This window comes from Poeciliopsis prolifica, unplaced genomic scaffold (assembly GCF_027474105.1).
Source record: "Poeciliopsis prolifica strain line A6 unplaced genomic scaffold, Auburn_PproV2 SCAFFOLD045, whole genome shotgun sequence".
NCBI lineage: Eukaryota > Metazoa > Chordata > Actinopteri > Cyprinodontiformes > Poeciliidae > Poeciliopsis > Poeciliopsis prolifica.
The window spans coordinates 4,591,965-4,612,797 of NW_026562420.1; the positions used below are offsets into that span (position 1 = coordinate 4,591,965).

At 39.3% G+C, this 20,833-nt stretch overlaps 1 protein-coding gene across 1 annotated transcript in view; it reads left to right on the forward strand.

Annotated features, from left to right (window-relative positions):
* The window catches only part of pde5ab (phosphodiesterase 5A, cGMP-specific, b), a 75,315-nt gene that overhangs the window by 11,133 nt on the left and 43,349 nt on the right, over positions 1–20,833 (forward strand). The window contains exons 2-7 of the mRNA XM_055056568.1: positions 1,816–2,296; positions 13,120–13,293; positions 17,335–17,424; positions 19,382–19,453; positions 20,294–20,383; positions 20,456–20,593. Of these exons, the coding sequence (XP_054912543.1) occupies positions 1,816–2,296; positions 13,120–13,293; positions 17,335–17,424; positions 19,382–19,453; positions 20,294–20,383; positions 20,456–20,593 (1,045 nt within the window). The remainder of the gene's footprint in view (positions 1–1,815; positions 2,297–13,119; positions 13,294–17,334; positions 17,425–19,381; positions 19,454–20,293; positions 20,384–20,455; positions 20,594–20,833) is intronic.

Here is a 20,833-nt window from a genome sequence, read left to right on the forward strand (position 1 = left end):
ATGAAGCTGGCTTGTCTAAACATGCTTTTCCATACCTCAAGCAACTTGTGCTGTCAGATCAATCTCAACAATTGTGCAAAGTGTGCACAATTGTTGAATGATGCACAGTGACATCAGCTGCTGTACGATGATGTAGGTTTTTGGAGGTTGTTGGTGGGTTGTCTTGACTGCCACCAACAAGACGAAAAATATCTTCTCTGATATTTTTCTTGGCCTTCCACTTGTGGGCTTAACAAGAACTGCCCATGTGGTCCTCCATTTCCTTAATATGTTGTTACGGCCCGGCTCGGAAGGCCGCAACAAAATTAGGAGGACACGGCAATCAGTCAGTGTTAGGCCTGTGAGGGGGATTTATTTTTAAAAGAGTCAAAATATCTAGGAGACGGTAATAGATGGCCCAAGGGGTGATCGACCCGCGCCCCTTCAGTCCGGTCTCTTCACACCAGGAGGCCCGGGACTCATCCTGGCCTGGAACCCCGGGTCGTCTGTGCGTGCTTGCTTCTGTCAGTCCCCATGAATGGAACAGCGCTCCTTATCTACCATCCAGATGTCTGTAATGGAAGCACCTCCCACATTGAAGACCTTAATTGATAGTTAGTAAATTATCACATAACACACACACAGAGGACTGCACAGCAGGGCCATCACAATGTTTATCACAGTGGAAACTGACAGCTAAAATCTCTGAGATAGCGTTTTTCTGTCCTAAATCAGAACATTGAGCAATCTATGTTTTTAGGCCATTTGAAAATTGTTTGAGGCCCCAATGTTGCCACTTTTCAGAAATGTAAAGAAGAGATCAATTTGCAATTAATAATTATTCTTTACCTTATAAATAATCAAGGTATCCAACCATCCATCCGTCCATCCATTTTCTTCTACTTATCTGGGGTCGGGTCCCCAGCCACTTGTTCCAGCTCCTCTGGCAGTATCCCAAGGCATTCCCGGGCCAGCCTAGAGACATAGTCCCTTAAGGGTCTCCTGGGTCTTCCCTGGGGCCTCAGATGCCCGAGCCACCTCAACTGGGTCCTCTCGACATGAAGGAGCAGCGGCTCTACTTTGAGTCTCTCCCGGATGGCCGAGTTTCTCACTCTATCTCTAAGGGACAGCCCAGCCACCTCTACAGAGAAAACCATCTTGAATATGGTACTTAATTGTATCAATTAAGGCAATTAATTACTTTAAATAAGACAATAATACCTTAAATAATTATGGTAATTATTACCTTAATTAATTAATTAAGGTAAGGTAATTGTAGCAATGCTAAAATGTAAAGTAGCAATATAGGTGTTTCCACTTTCTAAGCTGTGGACTACAAAAAAATTTGCAGTTAAATGTTTCACAAATAATTTATGTTCCATAGAATACTCCACAAATACTGAATCGCAAAAACGGGTGGGAATCCATTGTGGATCCTGAAGTCCACCCATCTATTCTAGAAGTTGTAAGGAACACTAGGGTCAGCCAGTAAGCACTAACATCTCTACAATAACACTGTGACTTTCTCTCACTATGGAACTATCAAGCCTTTCACAGCATTTCTGCAGTGAGTTTTGGCTCTTCTGATTTCCTTCCAGTTGGATGTGCCAAATTACTAAAATAATTGGAACTTATAGGCGCCTTACTCAGCCCTTTAATTGCAGTAGTAGTAGTTATGACTTGCTCTGGGCTCAGGTCTAATGTCTGAACTTCTCAACCCTCCCACTCACCAAAGTAAACTCTGTTATCCTCTTCTGTCAGAGTACAGTCCTTATGATTACTTTGAGTTCCAGCCAAATAAGTTGCATAGTAATACGTTCTTTTCTGTGTCCACAGGGAGATGGTGAATGCCTGGTTTGCTGAGCGTGCTCATACCATCCAACCATCTGTCCCGAAAGAAAACTGTTCCCAGCAGGGAACTCACCAATCCTCCTCAGATATTTGCCCCTCTTCTAACTCCACCACCCTCCTGGAGACCTGCTGCCCTCCCCCTGCCACCGTACCTAGCCCAGTTCCTGGTACCCCAACTCGTAAAATCTCAGCTTCAGAGTTTGACCGCCCACTAAGACCCATTGTGGTCAAAGACTCTGAGGGGTCCCTCACATTTCTGAGTGACTCAGAACGGGAACCCGTCCCTCTTTGTGGTTCTGTGATGGGAGATGGTGATGATCGGAGTGGCAAGGAGGTTGATCGCTGCACCAGACTGTTGGAACTCGTAAAGGAAGTATCAAGTTATCTGGATGTGACAGCGCTCTGCCATAAGATCTTCCTACACATCAATGAGCTGATCACTGCAGACCGATACTCACTCTTTCTGGTAGGAACCTTTAACTGTCGCTCTGCCATCAATTACGTATAAGAAAAGCTAGATTAATGCAAGCTCATGCTTATCTAACACCTTATTTTTAAGTGAATCCCAAAACCAGGAACCACATTCAGAATGAATCCAAAAGTTTTCAATCCAATGATTTTATTGCCACAATAGCACAAATTGTAATATTTTTCATTGGGATGTAACATTGCGAACTTACTGTTTTTGAAATTTCTCACTGTGCAGGGCATATTATCCACAAATGTTTAGCACGGTTTTCCCCAGAAAACTTGCTAAGGCGGTCCACCAGCGGTCCACCGTGTTTTTGTATAAAAAGATGTTAAGCTGACAGGAAATGTAACATTATACTGTGTTTTTATGTTACTGGCAAACATTGTGGACAATACTCAAACCCACAAACAGCAAATATAAATGTTGTCATTTTAAGACAGATGTAGAAATTTAACATTTGTTTATTAAAAATATAAATGCTGTTGAATTTGATTTAGTGGTTTCAGGAAAGATAAAATGATAAATGTTTAATATTTAAATTAAAAATTTTAAGGAGCTGGCAAGTTGACTTTGTAAACATTAAAACAACAATTTTCATAGTTAGATTGTTTTATTACCAGAGCTCCAGTCTGATGCTGAGTTTAATGGTTACGATTGAGCTCTGTATGTTCACATGCACATCTCACTAAGTTACAATTATCACTCTCTTTTAAGGTTGGTCAATTAAACAAGGCCCCTTTTCCTAGAATTTAATAAAGCAATGCAATCCACACTGAGGTCAACTTCAGAGATCAAACTGGACAGCATGTCCCTACATAATTAACAATGCTCACAAGTTCTGGATTATATTTTCTGATTTCTGGAAAAAGGACATAATGACTTAAAGATAATACCTCAAATTTCAACCTTCTGCAAACAATAATCTAGGTTTCACTTCAGCTGCGCCTTGTACTGGTACTGAAACATTTCATGGAATTGCTGAAAAAATAACTCAATCGTTTACTTCAACACTTAGCATTCTAGTTATGTAGTCAACACCTTTTTATGTATTTGTTTATTTAAATACATATGTGACTATTCATCTAATAAAAGACATAAGATTCCTAAGAATTGCTTAAGAAAAATTTGTTTGAAAATTCACTGGGCAGGGTTGTGTGATTCAGAATCTATTATTCACTCAGACACGGTCTCTTACTGTAACCCAATATTTTTGTGTTGCTTTTTATGGATTTGGTTTGGAGTTTAGTGTAGATATATTGTTTTTGTTGACTCGATTAATAAGAAAAAAGGTGAAAACATGACATTTCAAATTGCTTCACTCTCTATTGTTATGTTACAATTCTGTCAAAAAATATTTTCCGTCCAACCTGTTTTGTCACATTAAAGTTAGGAGCTTTAAAGTATTCCATTAGAACTTTATAAGATCGACCAACCCACAGGAGTGGTTAATTGTTAAGCAGAAGGAAGGTTCTGCATGATTTTTACACAATGTGCATATACAGTTTGTTCAGCCCGCTTTATTTTAATACCCACTGGCAACCTGAGGCCCTGGTCTTTAACCATATGGAGGGACTAGTCTGGGGCAGGGATGGGGTCTTGTCCTATTTCTTTATAAAGTGGGGCAGAAATTTATAATTGCTTAAATGATCAGTTACTTTATCAATTATTAGACAACTAATCAATTAATCTAAGATTTAAGATTTTTCATTGAACTATTTAAGCTTATTGTGCACAATGTTAAAAGTATATTCAAAGATGAAAATGAAGAAGTCAATCAATCAAGTTTATTTGTGTAGTACGTCACCTACAAACAAAAATAGAAAGTCAAGAAAACACCATAAAGTCAACAATTGAGAAACCATGAGTGCCATCATCAAGATCATTAATATGTAACTCACAAGGTTACATAATCACAGGAACTTGAGGTCAGATTTTTACTTTATTGTGGTACTAAGCCCCTAAGTCAGGGGTGTCAACATCCAGTCCTCAAGGGCCCCAGTCCTCAAGGGCCCCAGTCCTGCAGCTTTTCGATGTGCCACAGGTACAAAACACTGGAATGAAATGGCTTAATTACCTCCTCCTTGTTCTCCAGAGCTTTGCTAATGACCTATTATTATATTCAGGTGTGGTGCAGCAGAGGCACATCTAAAGGTTGCAGGACACCGGCCCTCGAGGACTGGATGTTGACACCCCTGCCCTAAATCAGCTGGAGCAGGGGTGTCAAAATCAATCCTCCAGTTGCAGCTGGAGGATTGATTTTTTATTTTTTTTTTGGCAGACCCTGATCTGGCACAGACATTAGTCTTTTAATCCTGGAAATGTTCTTCAGATAACAGAAGGCTGACTTTATATCAGTCTTTATGTGTTCAGGTTTGAGTCCATCATTACACCTAGATTCTGGGCTTGATCTCCAGTTTCTAACTGGAATAAATGAAGCTGTGTGCTGACTCCAGATCCAAAAATAAGAACTTCTGTTTTGTTTCTGTACAGTTCAGCTAGAGAATGTTATTGCAGATCCACATATTTACCTGTTCTAAGCATTTGTACAGCACTAGTGGGAGCATATAGATATTGAATAAAAGGAGTCTTCGGGTACCCCACACGTTCGTCATGATTGTTCTTGGTACTTTTTGGCCCACATGCAAACACATTTAGAAGAAGGAAGCAGAATTCAGAAAGTTTATTAAAAAATAAAGATTTGAATGTGGAGTTATGGTCAGGTGGATCAAAGTCAGGAGTGTGTTCAGGAAACTCCTTAGGTTCAGCAGGGAAATACTGACAGCTCTGGGAAGTTGATAGAGGCACATGTGCTGAGATTTAGCACAAAAAAAAAAAATGTTCCAAAGAAATAATATCCAAAATCTTTAGTTCAGACTGGAGTTGATTCTATGCTGCAGGAGCCAACACACTGAATGCTGCCTTCACGTGGATCATGCAAAAGAAAAAACAGTGTTATTAGAGCGTAAAGAATAGGGACTAACAGATTGTTATAGGAGAGAATTTAAGTAGGTTGGACCCAAGGCGAATAGAATTTTATAGATTAGGATCATCAAATACAGGGCCAAGCCTTCACAGGGCCCTAAACAAAATCTGGTTGTGGGGCCCCCTGTTTCTGCTAATAATGTGGAATGCTGCAATCAACAGTAAGATGATTAGATCATTCTAATGCCTGCTATAAACTTATTGCATCACTGAGTGTTGTTATTATATCATAAAAGCATCTTTGATATAGGATACAATTATCTGCCCGCCAATTTGTTGGTGCTGAATTTCTTAATTTTGGAGGGTTGGTTATCATGTGAATACACGTGAAGCCGATTTTAGCCTCTGATAAGATCGGTTTGAATCTCAGCAAAGGTGTAAAAATCAGCCTCTGTTTTCTTCTGCTCTGCAGTGAGAGGTTTGACTGACAGACTGGCCCACCAGGTCACTCACATTTGCAGTTAACAATATTCACTCCACTGTTGCTAACTCAGTGACTTTCTTGCAATATGTAGCGACATTTCAGACATAAAAAAATTGGTATTGACCAAAATAAAAATCAGCAGCTCAAGCTTTTTAAAGATCGGCAACCAGGGATCGGCCGATACAATGAATTTCTCATGGGTTGAATTACAATAGATAAAAGTTACATTTACACCAAGTGAGTCTTTCTTGTATGAGAATGTTTAATCTTTATTAAGGACAGTGCACATTAATGAACAATCAACACTAGTGTATAGACTGTAAATGAGCCAGATTATAGCATAATTGCTAATTTCCATTTGTAGTCCTAGACAAGGAGACCCAAACAACTAGTACTGGACTGATTTTGAGACTTTAAATAATATTAATAGAAATTTCACATAGCTTAGAAACCAAAGTAAAAATAATGTTTTATGAGCCACATAAATTATCAATAGTAAACCAAGCTAAGTGGCCACTTAGTTTGCTTATGCCTTGGACTGATCCTGATCAAGTCATTGTATCTTCGTATGCTAAAACCTCATTCTGATACAAGTCACAATGATGTGTAAGACGCCTGCTACTTGTTACAAACCTGAAAGCACAATGATACACAGTCTTCAAGAACTCAAGGCATTTGGTTGAAGCATTAGTATGCAAAACATCACCATAATTCAGTGGTAAGAATGTTACTGATGTCAATGTTTTTTAGCTTTGAGGATCGTTACAATAATAAAATCCAATCTTCATTTTTAGTGTTTGTAATAGATTTATTTTTATAAAGAAAGCTCTTTATCTGAAATAAAACCAAGATATTTATAATTACTGACAAACTCAATGTTGTGCACCTCGAGTAGCAATTCTCAAAGGAGGCGCCCGCCAGGGGCCCTCCAGAGGTCAGCAGGACATGCTGGCAGAAAAATGTTCAACAATGTGGCGTTTGCTTGAAGGTAAACTTTACCCCTTACAAGCACAACAATACCAGCTTAGACTTTGAGTGACTTGCTAAAAACTGAGATGTGTAACATTGAAAACGGAAATTAAATACCAGAGAGAAACAAAAGAGGACAAACAATAAACTAAGAAAGAATAGTACTAACCAAAGGAAAGTAAATGTAAATGAATGAAGATCAAAATCAATCAATCAAATTTTATTTGTATAGCACATTTCAGCTACAAGGCATTTCAAAGTGCTTTACATCATCAACACAAAGCACAAAGGCATGCAACATAGAATAAAATACCAAGGTTTTTTTTGTTTGTTTTTTTCCCTCCTTTTCTTCCCTCTCCCTTCCCTTTGACACGAAATTTAAGCGCCTGTTACCGCCGGACTCCGCCGTCCGTTTAACCACGGACTAGTGGGAGAATATATTCGCCGGGCCCCGTTGCCCACAACAGGAAAAAAAAATAAATAAAAAATTACATACAAAATCAAATCCATACATATTACATTTCAAATGCAACAGGAAATAATATAATAGCTAATATTATTTCCTGTTATGACCTGAGCTAGTGGGAGAATATAAATATTAAATAAGAGGGGTCCTAGGATTGAACCTTGGGGTACCCCAAGGTAAAAACGCAGGTGCGTTTTTACTTGAGATTTGAAGGAAGTCAGGGTTTCCGCTGTTTTACAGTTTTCTGGAAGTTTGTTCCAAATTTTTGGTCCATAGATGCTTTTGGTTCTGGGGATGCAAAGCAGACCAGAACCAGAACACCTGAGAGGTCGGGAAGGTTGATACAACAACAGCAGATCTTTGATGTATTGTGGTGCTAAACCGTTCAGTGATTTATAAACTAACAACAGTATTTTAAAATCTATTCTTTGAGCTACAGGGAGCCAGTGGAGGGACTTTAAAACTGCTGTTATGTCTCTATCTTCCTGGTTTTAGTGAGAACAGGAGCAGCAGCTTCTGGATCAGCTGCAGCTGGAGGATTGATTTGTTGGACAGGCCTGTGAAGACGCTGTTACAATAATCAATGAGACTAAAGATAAACGCATGAATGAGTTTCTCTAGATCTTGCTGAGACATTAGTCCTCTAATCCTGGAGATGTTCTTCAGGTGATAGAAGGCCGATTTTGTTACTGTCTTTATGTGGCTCTGGAGGTTCAAGTCCGAGTCCATCACTACTCCCAGGTTTCGGGCTGATCGCTAGTTTTTAGTTGTAATAACTGAAGCTGTGCATTGATTCAAGATCATTCCTCTTTAGGTCCAAAAATAATGACTTCAGTTTTATTTTTGTTCAGTTGGAGAAAGTTTTGGCACATCCACACATTTATCTGTTCTAAACATTTATTCAGTGATTGGATGGGGTCAAAGGTCACCTGGTGACATCGTAATGTAGAGCTGAGTATCATCCGCATAGTTATGGTAGCTAATATTATTTCCTGTTATGACCTGAGCTAGTGGGAGAATATAAATATTAAATAAGAGGGGTCCTAGGATTGAACCTTGGGGTACCCCACATGTGACCTTTGACCTCTTTGATGAGAAGTTTCCAATTGAAACAAAGAAATCCCTGTTCTTTATGTAAGATTCAAACCAGTCGAGCACCGAACCAGAGTCCAACCCAACTTTCAAGTCGATTCAGTAAAATGTCAAAAGCTGCACTCAGGTCCAACAGAACCAGCACTGTGGTTCTCCTATAGTCTGTATTTATATGGATATCATTGAATACTTTGACTAGGCCAGTCTCCGTGCTGTGGTGAGCACGAAAGAGTTTAAAGCAGTTGGTCATCATGAGGAAACTATTTAATTGTTTACACAGTTTTTTCAATAACTTTGCTGATGAATGGGAGGTCAGAGGTCAGCCTGTAATTCTGCAGTAGTGATTTGTCCAGATTGTTCTTTTTTAGCAGTGGTTTGATGACTGCTGTTTTCAAAGCCTGGGGGAAAACACCTGATATGAGTGATGAGTTACTATTTGGATCAGATCAGTAACAATAACAGGCAGGACTTTCTTAAAGAAATGTGTGGGAAGGACATCCAGACAGCAGGAGCTTGAACTTAATTGACTTATAATTTCTTCTAGAGTTTTATAATTAAGTAGTTGAAAATGGGTCATTTTTTCTGTATTTGTTTTGTTTTGGTACAGCAATGGTTCTGGCTTTGAAGTTGATGTGCAGATTAATCCTCTGATTTTTTGGATTTTCCCTGAAAAGAAATCAGAAAACGTATTACAGGCAACATTAGATTGAAATTCAGGTGGAAACGTCACAGGAGGGTTTGTGAGCCTGTCAACTGTTGCAAATAAAGTTCGAGCATTATTGATGTTTTTGTTTATGACATCTGCAAAGAAAGCCTCCCTTCCATGTTTTAGTGTTAAGTGATAGTTACGTAGTTTTTCTTTGTAGATGTCGTGATGAACGTGAAGTTGAGTTTTACGCCATTGTCGTTCTGCCCTGCGACAGAGTTGTCTTGCAGATCGAACTGTTTGTGCATTTTTCTGTGGAGATTTCTTCCTACCAGAAACAACCTTTCGTTTAATTGGGGCAATGGAATCAATGATATATGAAACTTCAGACTGAAAATCATCTACCAACTTATCTACATCATTACAGTTTAAGGGTGAGGAGGAAGAGTAGATTTGATTAAATGTTTCTGCTGTGTTTTCTGTGAAGGAACGTTTTGTGACAGTAGCTGTTTGTCCAAGTTGGTCAAAGAATAAACAACTTTCATAGATAACAGCAAAGTGATCCGACAGGGCGACATCAGTTACAGAGACATTGGAAATATTCACACCCTTACTGATAACCAGGTCCAGTGTGTGTCCTTGAGTGTGTGTTGCTTGTTTAACATGTTGTGTTAAACCAGTGCTTCTCAAATAGTGGGGCGGGCCCCCTTTGGGGGGCGCGGTGCGATACCTGGGGGGGCGCGTGTGATCCTGGGGAACAGGCTTTTTTTTTTTTGGCCGTACTAGTATAAAGTGTAATTGCGCACAGTAGGCGGCAGTGGCGCTCTCATTGTTACTTCTGTCACGTTTGCGACAGTGCAACATTTTACGACTTACAAGACAACAGGTTTGCCTTGGTTAGCAGTGTTAAGTCAACAAAAAGCTCCGTCTGCGTTCTGTCTATGGCCTCCGTTATTCAACAACCCCCAACATGAAAAAGTTTTTCACAGGGATGAAAAGAAAAGCGGAGAGAGACAAAGATAATGAGACAACAGAAAGTCAACCGAAAGCTAAGAAGAGGAAATACGACGAAGCGTATTTAGCGCTTGGCTTCACTGTGACTACAGTTGGAGAAGAGGAAAGACCGGTGTGTTTGCTGTGTCTAAAAATGCTCGCAGCGGACAGCATGAAGCCAAATAAATTAGCGCGTCACTTAAATACGTTACATCCCAATCACGCCGATAAGCCGCTAGAGTTTTTTCAGCGAAAACGTGCTGAATATTGCCAACAGTCATCCCGCTTTGTGAAGGCTACTTCAGTAAACCATCGAGCGCTGCTAGCATCATATAAGGTGGCGTACCAAATTACGCAGTGCAAAAAGCCCCACACCATAGCAGAGGAGCTGATACTGCCTGCAGCAGTAGACATGGATTTATTTATTTTTAATTTCAGGCATTGATGCACTTAAAATCTTTTCTGTTGCAGACTTAAAACACAATTTAATAAAGTTATTCTTTGTAAGTTTGACCATATGTCTTTCTTTTTTTCTTTAATGTTAATAAGGAAAAAATGTTATGCAGAGATGGATAGTCACGGTGGGGAGTGCGAATAGTTTTCTTGCTAGGGGGGCGTAACGGAAAATAATGAGAAGCACTGTGTTAAACCAAAATTTTCTAAAATATCAGAGAGCTATTTTGCTCCTCTGTTTTCGGTTTTGTCCACATGAATGTTGAAATCACCAACAATTATTAAACAATCATAATCAATGCATATGAGAGAAAGAAGATCATTCAAGTCAGTAAAGAAATTTTCCACATATGCTGGAGTTTTGTATAAAGTTAGTGTCAAAGTTCGTTTGAAGCCTTTAACCTGAATTCCAAGATACTCAAAAGATGTGAAATGACCGAAAGAGATTTTACTACAGTTTATGGTATTTTAAATATAGAAGCCACGCCTCTTCCTTTTTTATGTTTTCTATTCTCACTTAAAAAATTGTAGTCAGGAGGTGCTGATTCAATTAGTACAATTTGGTCATTATCGTCATTCAACCATGTTTCTGTCAGAAACATAACATCAACATTATACTCAGTGATGAAATTATTAATTAATAGAGCTTTAGCACAGAGTGATCTGATATTTAAAAGAGCTATTTTAAGTGACTTGGAGGCCAAAAGATTTTGCAATAATGCAAATAATAAACTAAGAAACTAAAGTAAATATAGAGGAATAAACATTCCAACACTTTCAGACAATAATTAATACAGGGGACTCTTGCAAGAACAAAGAGACACTGTTTTCAGGTAAAAGGTAAGATAATATTGTGCCATGTGTTTGTTGGGAACATATCTGGTACTAAGAAGAAATATATTTTACAGATCATAATAGTAAGAAAATTATCAGTTATTTGTGTTTTTAATTACATTTTATTTTATATGTTCAATTTTTTTGTTGTCAGTTTTAATGTCATGATGTGACTCCATGATATTTTCAATTTGACTCATTAGGATTAAAAAAAAAACAGCTTTGTTCTTGTTCTTCAGCACAATAACACTATTCATCAATATACTGATGAAAAATATCATTCACGGTTCTGTCCCATATTTCTGTGGCATGAAAAGGATCTGGAACCTTTTTTTGTTTGTTATTGGAAGCAGCTTACGTCTTCTTTGATGGGGGAGCGGTGAAGGATGGGGGTGCTGGCTAAAAAAAGGTTGAGAAACACTGACCTACAGCTTTGGCAAGCAGAGACTCTGCATCTCTGATTTATCTTTTATAGATAATTTTGAATGGAACTGTCTTACTGTGTGGTCAAATGGTGCAAGTCTTCCTGGGAATGTGATGAAGTGAATCAAAAGAGTGGGTGGAGGAGAAGAGTCTCTGGTAAAATTTTTTCAGTAGGGTTGAAGGAAGCTTCAGCCTTACTGAAGGTTGTGGAGATTTTGGAGGGTGTACACTTAACTCAGCAGCAGATGGACTGGATGGAGCCAGCTATGGAGGATAGACCAGAGTGAACAGAACTTGAGCAGAATGAGGAAACGACACTTACAGAATCCAGGCTTGGAGATCAGCGAGAACCTACACAAAGAAATACTTGAGGAAAGTAATATTCAATAAGAACCAACACTAGGAGAGACACTAGGGTGGCTCAGAGGGTTTCCCAGTGCATGATTAGCAATCAGACATCAAAGTGCTGGTAAGGACAGGTTTAATATGCGAGACATGAAAGGTGGGAGGAATCCAGAGGCTAGGAATAAGGCGGAGATGAACAGATGTGAGGCTGATGATGCGGTCCATTTTGGATGAACCTATGAATTTCAGAGACAGTTGTCTGGACATGGATTTTAGTGGAAAATCATGAGATGAGAGCCAGACCTTTTGAACAGGTGTGTACTGGGTTGCAGGAGTCCTTTTTGGTTGGCAAAAAGGTGGTTCTGCCCTGTGCCATAATTCAGGATATTTCCAGGAAAATACAACTGGAAAGGGGTATAAAAATAGTAGTTTCCTAACCAAAATGGGACACTTGATGGGTGTGCCTTGTGAAGAGATGGCATACCTCTCTCCATAGTTGTGTCATGTGCCTGTGGAAGATGAGACCAATAGTGTGACTTATATTTGAATGGGAGGAGAAGTTTGAGGTGTGAAAACAGTGAATGAGATGTGGTTGAACTGAGGTTGGGACATTGGTGCAGTTCGTAAGTCTGGTTCCGGGATCAGATTAATCTCAAATGGTTTGGCCTGCATTGTTTTCAATGTCCCATGAGAAGGCACCCATAGCACATGTGGGAACGATTGGCACTGGAATCTTTTCTGTGTCATCGATGGAGTACAAGAGACCATCTGGTTTTACAACCCCTCATGTCCAGGAGTAAGCAGTTACTCCTGGACAGTACGAAATGGGCAAGTTCCAAAGTGAGAAGAACAAGTACCTATGGAATTGATGTCAATTAAGTCTCTTGGCAGATTGTAAATAAAATCAGTTTTTATAATCTGTCTGAACCACCACAGGATGCAGAGCACCCTCCAACCAATAGCACCACTCCTCCAGAGACATCTTAATGGCCAAAATCTCATGACCCCCCAGATCATAGTTTTGTTCTGGAAGAGACCATCTGTCAGAGAAAAAAGTCCCAAGGATTAAGCTTTTGGTCTGTCTCAGAATATTGCGATAAAACAGCTCTGACTCTCATTTCAGAAACATCCCTCTCTCCACAAACTGCTTTTGGAAATCAGGCTGAATGACTGTGTGCTTGTTTTTCCAGGTGGGTGAAGACAGCTCCAACAGGAAGTTTTTGGTCAGCCGGCTATTTGATGTTGCTGAAGGATCCACATTGGAAGAATCATCCACCAGCTGCATCCGACTAGAGTGGAAGAAGGGGATAGTGGGGCATGTAGCTTCCACAGGACAGCTGCTCAATATCAAGAATGCATATGAGGTGAAGTCTGTGCTTTTTGTTTTGTAATGTGAGGTTATTTTAATCATGGTTTATGAGTTTGTGTCTGTGCTCTGATAGTTGGATTTGCTTTGGGGTCAATTAGTTGTTCTTGCTGACAGAGTAAAGGTCTTGACCACAGCTCACAGGAGACTAAACCAATGAAAGCTAAATCAGTTCAAAGGGCTCGTTTGAAGACTTTATCCTTATTATACACACAAATACACACACACTTATTTGCTGCTATAACGACCATTTTAGTAAAGTGTCATAAACATGGTCAAATTTCTCCAGCTACCAATTGGGAAAATAAAACTATTTACAATGGTGCTGTCCATCCATCACTCCATCCATCCGTCCTTGTGGTGTTGTAATTTTCTATTCTGTCTGTCTGACTAATGACTCTAACGAAAAAGGAAGAATTCAAAAAAATACATCCATCGGTCCATCCATTCATTGTCCATTTATCCATCTTATTGTCTATTCGTTTAACATCCATCCATCTATCAATCCATCCTTTTATTGCATGACCATCCATTCCACCATTCATCATCCATCCATTGTCTGTCTATACAGCTGTCTTTTCTGTCCATCCATTCTTGGACAGGATGGACAGACAATGGGTGGACAGGCAGGATGTCTGATAGGAGTCGAAATCCAATGCAGACTCAAATATAACTCCTAGATTTTTTACGTCTAGTTTATTTACTTTGGATCAACATTGTTAGCATTTTCTTCTTTTGCTCTTTCCTTTGGTTTGTTATTTTATTTGTATTTCTTTTTAATTCCTGTGAAGCACTTTGTATTGCTTTGTTATTGAAAATGTGCTATATAAGTAATATTACCTTTACCTTTTTAACTTTACATTGGATTTGCTTCCATGGCAAAAAAAGTCACTGTCTAAATTTAGAATGCAAGTGACATGAACTATTATTAAGGTATCTGTCTGATTTGTGTTTAAAACATATAAAGAATGAACTAAGTTTAAGCATATCAATCCTGGCCAAAGCTAGACTTATTCTAAATAGTATGTCTAGAATAGGTATAGAATATTTTATATTCTATACAACTCTCTGATTTTTCCATATTTAACATATTGTTCAGAAGTGTGGGGAATTAATTAAAAAAGCTCTTTACATCCTCTAAGTATCCTACAGAAATCCGCCTGTCGATCTCCCGCTCCCTCCTTCCATCTTTCATGAACAAGATCCCGAGATACTTGAACTCCTCCACTTGGGGAGACCGAGGCCTTGGACTTGGAGACACTGATCCTCATCCCGGTTGCTTCACACTCTACTGCGAACCGCTCCAGCGAGAGCCGCAGATCACGACCTGCAATAGGACTACATCATCCGCAAAAAGTAGAGTTGCGATCCTAAGGCCACCAAATCGGATCCCTTCAACATCTTGGCTGCGCCTAGAAATTCTGTCCATGAAAGTAATGAACAGAATCGATGACAAAGGGCAGCCCTGGCGGAGTCCAAGTCTCACCAGAAACGAGGCCAAAATACTGCTGGCAATGAGGACCAGAGTCCGACTCCGGTCATACAGGGACCTGACAACCCGTATCAGAGGGCCCGGTAGCCCATTAGCAAAAAAATTGCTAAAAAAAAAAAAAAAAAGAGAAATAGAATTAAAGTGTGCCTCACCAACACACTTTAGGAGAAAAAGTTCACACTGATTTTGAGTTAATGGAGCACATGATCTGGAAGCTATTAAAGAAAATATTATATTATGTAATATTAAAAATATTTGGAATATTGAATATGACTTAAAAATTCAGTAGAGGATAGTGTGTCATGTAATAAAATGTTTTTGTGCCATTTGATCACAAGGCAAGGCATTTATTTCATTTGTTTGTCTGGAGTGTTTGGTTTGGACATTTGTTGACAGTCCCTAAGTGAATCTCCGAGCGCTTGAGGAGGGAGCAGGAGGGAGGGTAGATCCCTGAAGAAAATACAAGGTAGAGATCTAAGCACTTTGAAAACACTAATATTTTATATAAATACTTTGATCAGATACGACAAACTTCAAAACTTATGAATAGCGAAGAAAACAGGCAACAGCAACATGGACCAACGATATTGATATTAATATTAGGTGTATTTAAAGTAACTTGTGGGTTACAAATGGTCGCAATTGCCATTTTAAATGATTCAGACAGGTTTCTGACATTGGCCATATGAGCAACCACCCGGGGCATTGTCTTGATTTTGGCGACATGAGACTTCCACAGATTGTGTCACATAGATTGAAGCAAAACAGAACAAAGAAGAGCTTAAATTGACAATTATTTATTTTAGCTCTAGGCATTAATATCTAGATGTTTTTATGAGAATGTGGATCTTTCAGATCAGTTTTAGAAGCAGTTTTTAATCATATTTCACATGTTATTGTCATGCAGCGTGGATCCCTGGTCTTGGTCTTGACTTGGTCTCGGGTTTGGTGGTCTTGACTACTCCACTGCTTGTAGTTAAGGATGTATCAGATACAAGCTGGAGTGTAATGTTTTGATAAATGTGATGTATGCCATTTCTTACCATCAGCCAACAAATAAGTACACAGACCTACTGTATTTTCTTCTGAACAGTCACTGGTTGAGAGTTGTGTGGATGTGCTTTTGGCACTTGAGTAGGCTTCCTTACAGTTTTTTCCCTTCCTCTAAAAGCAGAGTGCATGCATCCCAACTTGAGTCTGTGTAGGAAACCTGCTTGGACAACCAAGCAGGTTTCAACCTGCTTGGTTGAAACTGTGGTGGAATCAGTGAGTGTGGGTCGCTGAAGTGCTTGTAGAAGCTAGGTGACGTCTGGATCTGATACTAATGCATTATTCAGCTGTTTGCTGCTCTTGTATAAGCTCTGCTTACTGTCTGTTGACATTTAAAGTTCGCACACAGCACATAAGAAGTCAAAAAATTAAACAAACAGACCATTCGTTTTGCTGCTGTGCTGAAGTGTAACCTTCGTTCTGCAGCTTCTGAACAGTTTGTTTAAGTCGGGGGTGCCAAAAGGAGGTCTCTGCAGCTGTGCTTTGAGTTGGAGATGGAACCAGTTCCATTTTTAACCCAGGAACAGTCCTACACAGAAGTATTCATACCATCTGAACATTTTGTCACATTAGCGCTATTAACATGGATGGGTTGTATTGAGATTTAATGATTGGCAATAGCTGTGCACCTATTGCCAATCACTGATTTTTAAAATACTTGAACTTCACCAATATTCACCAAAATATATTATGCTGAGAGGTATATTCCAAAATATTCTTAGTTGGCAAGGCAGCCAAATGTGGTGGAAACATGCATTGCTCCAGCAATGCTGAGGGAAGATACATTGCAGACTTTTCAGACCTTCATTTACAAAAAAAAAACTAATTGTGAACAATGCATATTTTTTCACTTCATCAATATACACTACTTGCAGTTGGTCTGTCACATGAAATCCACATAAAAGAGTACAGAGTAGGGGTGAGTGATATGGAGTTAAAGTTTTATCTCAATATTTTGTGATACTATTGTGATGAAATTAAAAGTGGCAATAAGAACTAGTCGCTACTGATTTTTAGGTAACTTTACTGCTGACATAGCAATAAGCCCCACAAACAGAAACACTGCTCTTGAAAAACATTCCCACGTGATTCTTTAGGACACCAGGCATATAAAGAAATGTGATTTATATCACTAAGCTCTGCACAATAACAGCATTAATCATACTTGTGTATTTATTGATACTCTGACTGAACTAACAGTTGAGAAAATCGTAACAATAAAAATCCTGACAATATGGGCAGTTTTGTTTTGTTCAAACATCGTAATAAAAAATGTATTGTGACAACAAATAAAAAAATTTATCAGAATGAATTATAAACAATGCGATCAATGTCCAAATGTAGTTCAAGGGACATGAACACTTTCCATACCCCGTACTTAGCAGCTAATTGGTCATATTTTGCACCCTATCATTTTGTGAAAGAGTGTTATGTTTGGGACCAAAGTAACCTCACTTCATACTAACAAGATGATTTGTGGAACTTCTGCCTCCCTAGGACCCAAGATTCAACGCAGAAATTGACCTGATCACAGGCTACAAAACCCACAGTATCCTTTGTCTACCCATCAAGAACCACAGAGGAGAGGTGAGGTGGCATATCTGTACACTCAATGCTTTCTCTGACTGATGAACTAGAAATCAGATGTGCCACAATTTCAGCAATGTAGGTGTGGATTTTAAGGTGAATAATGTGGAGGTAGTCCTTCTCCTTTATAATTATCAGTGACCAATGATTGGAGCAGGAGCACCTTTGTGGCTCTGCATCAATGTAGTCTATGCAGATATAATACTGGGTTCCCATTCCAGGATTTCCCCCAGAAAACTTGTTAAGTCTGGTGGTTGGCACGCCGAGGCAGTCCAATGGCAGTCCACTGTGTTTTTGTATTAAAAGATAGGAACTTTTAATACAAATAGGAAAAGACAGGAACTTGGGTAATTATATGTTACAGGAAAACATTGCCAGTGAGATACTATTTAATCCCACAACTAGTCTTAAAAACAACAAATAAAAAATACAATTAAAATGAATATTCATTATTTGAACTTCTGTTTCATCCAAATTAAGTCAGCGGCTCCATGACGGGCTCAGGGGCCCCATAAAGGCAAATTTTATTTTATTTTTTGTAATTTTTTTCTCTGGGGATTTTTGTTGGCTCTAGTGGCCCGTATTTTTTTTTATAGTAGGCTAAGAGGAAAGAGGGGATGGAGAGAGAGGGGGAAGACATGCGGCAAGTGTCGCCAGGGTTGGGAGTCGAACCCCTGACGGGTGTGTTGAGGGCTAAGGCCTCCATACATGGGCCATGCTAACGCCCCACTCTCTCCCCAGTCTTGACTGGTCCGTAGACGACTGGACGAGGTCATCAAATCAGTCTACGTTGCCTGCAGGGATTTCCAATGTCCAGCAGGTGTCAGTATTCAGTGACAGTATCGACACAGTATCAATAGAGTTTTGCTATGGGTCGAAGCGCTTCGTGACGCTTCATTTACCCGTCACTAGTCTGCGGGGTGATTTCATTCTCACTGAAAAAGAGAACGGGGTCAAATTGGCAGATTAACTCCAAACAGGTCAGGTTTGATTATTCTTAAGGTGATCCAGGTGTGTAGATAATCACACTGTTGGCAGCTGCGCAAAGGTGTGCCACATAAATATGTGACTAATGGAGAACATCGCGAACAGAAGGATCAGAGACCATATTGATATGCTGGAAAATATTTATGATGGTTTATTAACATTTAGATTCCACCTGAGAGATCATCCTAGAGTTCTGCGCAGAACTTAAAACAGGAGCTGTTTGAAGTGGAATTGAAATAATACATTTTCTTTAAAATGTATTATTTTTGTGCTGTCACCTTATGTGACCTGCTGGCACATATTGAATAAAAAATACAATTATCATTACAGCTACTTAAACTACTCCAAACAAGGCACTGTTTCCATAGTTATTGCTTGACATGGCAGCAGACATCCGGGTATTTATTCTAATTTATAGATGTATTTATGGGTGGCGACAGGGCAGCTGAGCTCCATTTCCTGCATATTAGGATGTGTATAGGAAAGGTGTGTGGCCACATGCATGCACTGTTTTATACATCAGAATTTTTTGTGTACTGCACTTTTCAAAATTTTTTCCATACACCAATTTTTAGTGTGAAAGTTCTGCACTCTTTTACACATGAGGCTCCACATCTTTTGTTCAGCATTCAGCGTCTCAAAGCCCTTACACCCTTCTCTTCTCACACTACCTACTGGTTCCTCCCATTATGCCCTGTTGTTTCCAGTTTTTCCCTGTGTCCCTTGCTGGCATTTTCCTTGGATTTTGGGTTTTTGGTCTGCTCTGTCTCCCTGTGTTTTTTTATTTTTTATTTTTTACATTTTAAATTTTTTAATTTTCTACATAATCCATGCTCCCAGCTCCTGTCTGCATTTTGGTACATCCTCAAACTCGTGTTGACATGCTGTTCTGAAATGGTTTTTGATGATATAAAGCTGCTCTAAGTGAATTACTTTGTTTTTGCTTCATTATTATTCCTACGTATTGCAGGTTGTTGGAGTTGTTCAAGCTATTAACAAGAAATGTGGAGAGAATGGTGCCTTCACTGAACAGGATGAGAAGGTTGGTCAGTTTGACAGTGTAACATCTGCTATCGGCCAGTGGTTTTCTTCCCTGTTTTACTGTTGCTTTTGATAGTCCTCATTGATAGTCTGGGAAAACCCAGCCTTTTATTCTACACTTTGCTTCATCCAGAGGGTGTAGATCCTTGGCTATCGAGAAGTAATTGCTTGTACTCTGTTGAAGTTTGAAATGACTGGATCTGATTTGATCCAATCGCTAACATTTGGCTGAGGCATTTGTAAGGTGCTAGTTTGAAGCTGTGAACCATTCCATAAACAACCATCCTCCACTGTGAGGAGAGACAACAACCAACAACAACCAACTGAGCCGAACAACCAACATGTCTGTCTGAAATAAAATACCTTAAACATTCCTCTTGTTTCAACTTATTAATTTATTTATTTAACCAGGAAAAAACCCCATTGAGATCCTGATCTTATTTTCAAGAGGGACCTGAGCAGACATCTACATTGCATAACAAGTTTAATTGTTCAATATTTAGAAGCGTGGCCAACACTGATTGAATCCCTTTGTTCATTTTATCCACTGTCATTGTCACAATACATACAGCCTTGTATACAGACCCCAATTTTAAAACAGCACATTTTCAAACAAGTCCTCCTTCTGTTTGCTAATTGGTTTGGTTGAAATCCACTGGAAAAATTAAGCTCACTGGGAGAAATCCCAGAGAGAGCACTGAAGGGAGATGAGAATTGAGCAGAATTACATATGTACAATTGCCAGGCTAATTCATCCATGAATAAAGCAGCATTTGGGTCTCTTAGCATGTTCTGTTTAGCCTTGTCTACAGAACCCTGGGATATGTTTGCTTTCCAACAGGATTTCTCAGCCTATCTAGCCTTTTCAGGCATAGTTCTGCACAATGCACAGCTGTACGAGACCTCGCAGTTGGAAAACAGACGCAATCAGGTAAGAGTGGATGTCTACGCAGAATCACGTACATGCAGGTGTAGCTTAGTGTGTGATGTGCTGAACGTGCAGGTGCTGTTGGATCTGGCCAGACTGATCTTTGAGGAGCAGCAGTGTTTGGAGGTTGTGCTGCGGAAGATTGCCGGAACCATCCTGTCCTTCATGCAGGCTCAGGCCTGCACTGTTTTCATTGCTGATGACGACTCACTGGTCAGTGCACATACACACATAGACACACACTGATCAACCACTTGTATGATGCCTTGCAAAAGCATTCACACCCTGTGTAATATTATCATATTATAATGGTGACAAGAAAAGTAAATGCTGCTTCATTTCAATTTTTAATTATTTTTCACAAAAAATAGCTGTTTGTTGTTAAATCCAGCTATTCCATGAAGGCCTCAGAGGTTATTAAAGAATATTAAAGAACCCACTGCCCCCAAAAGA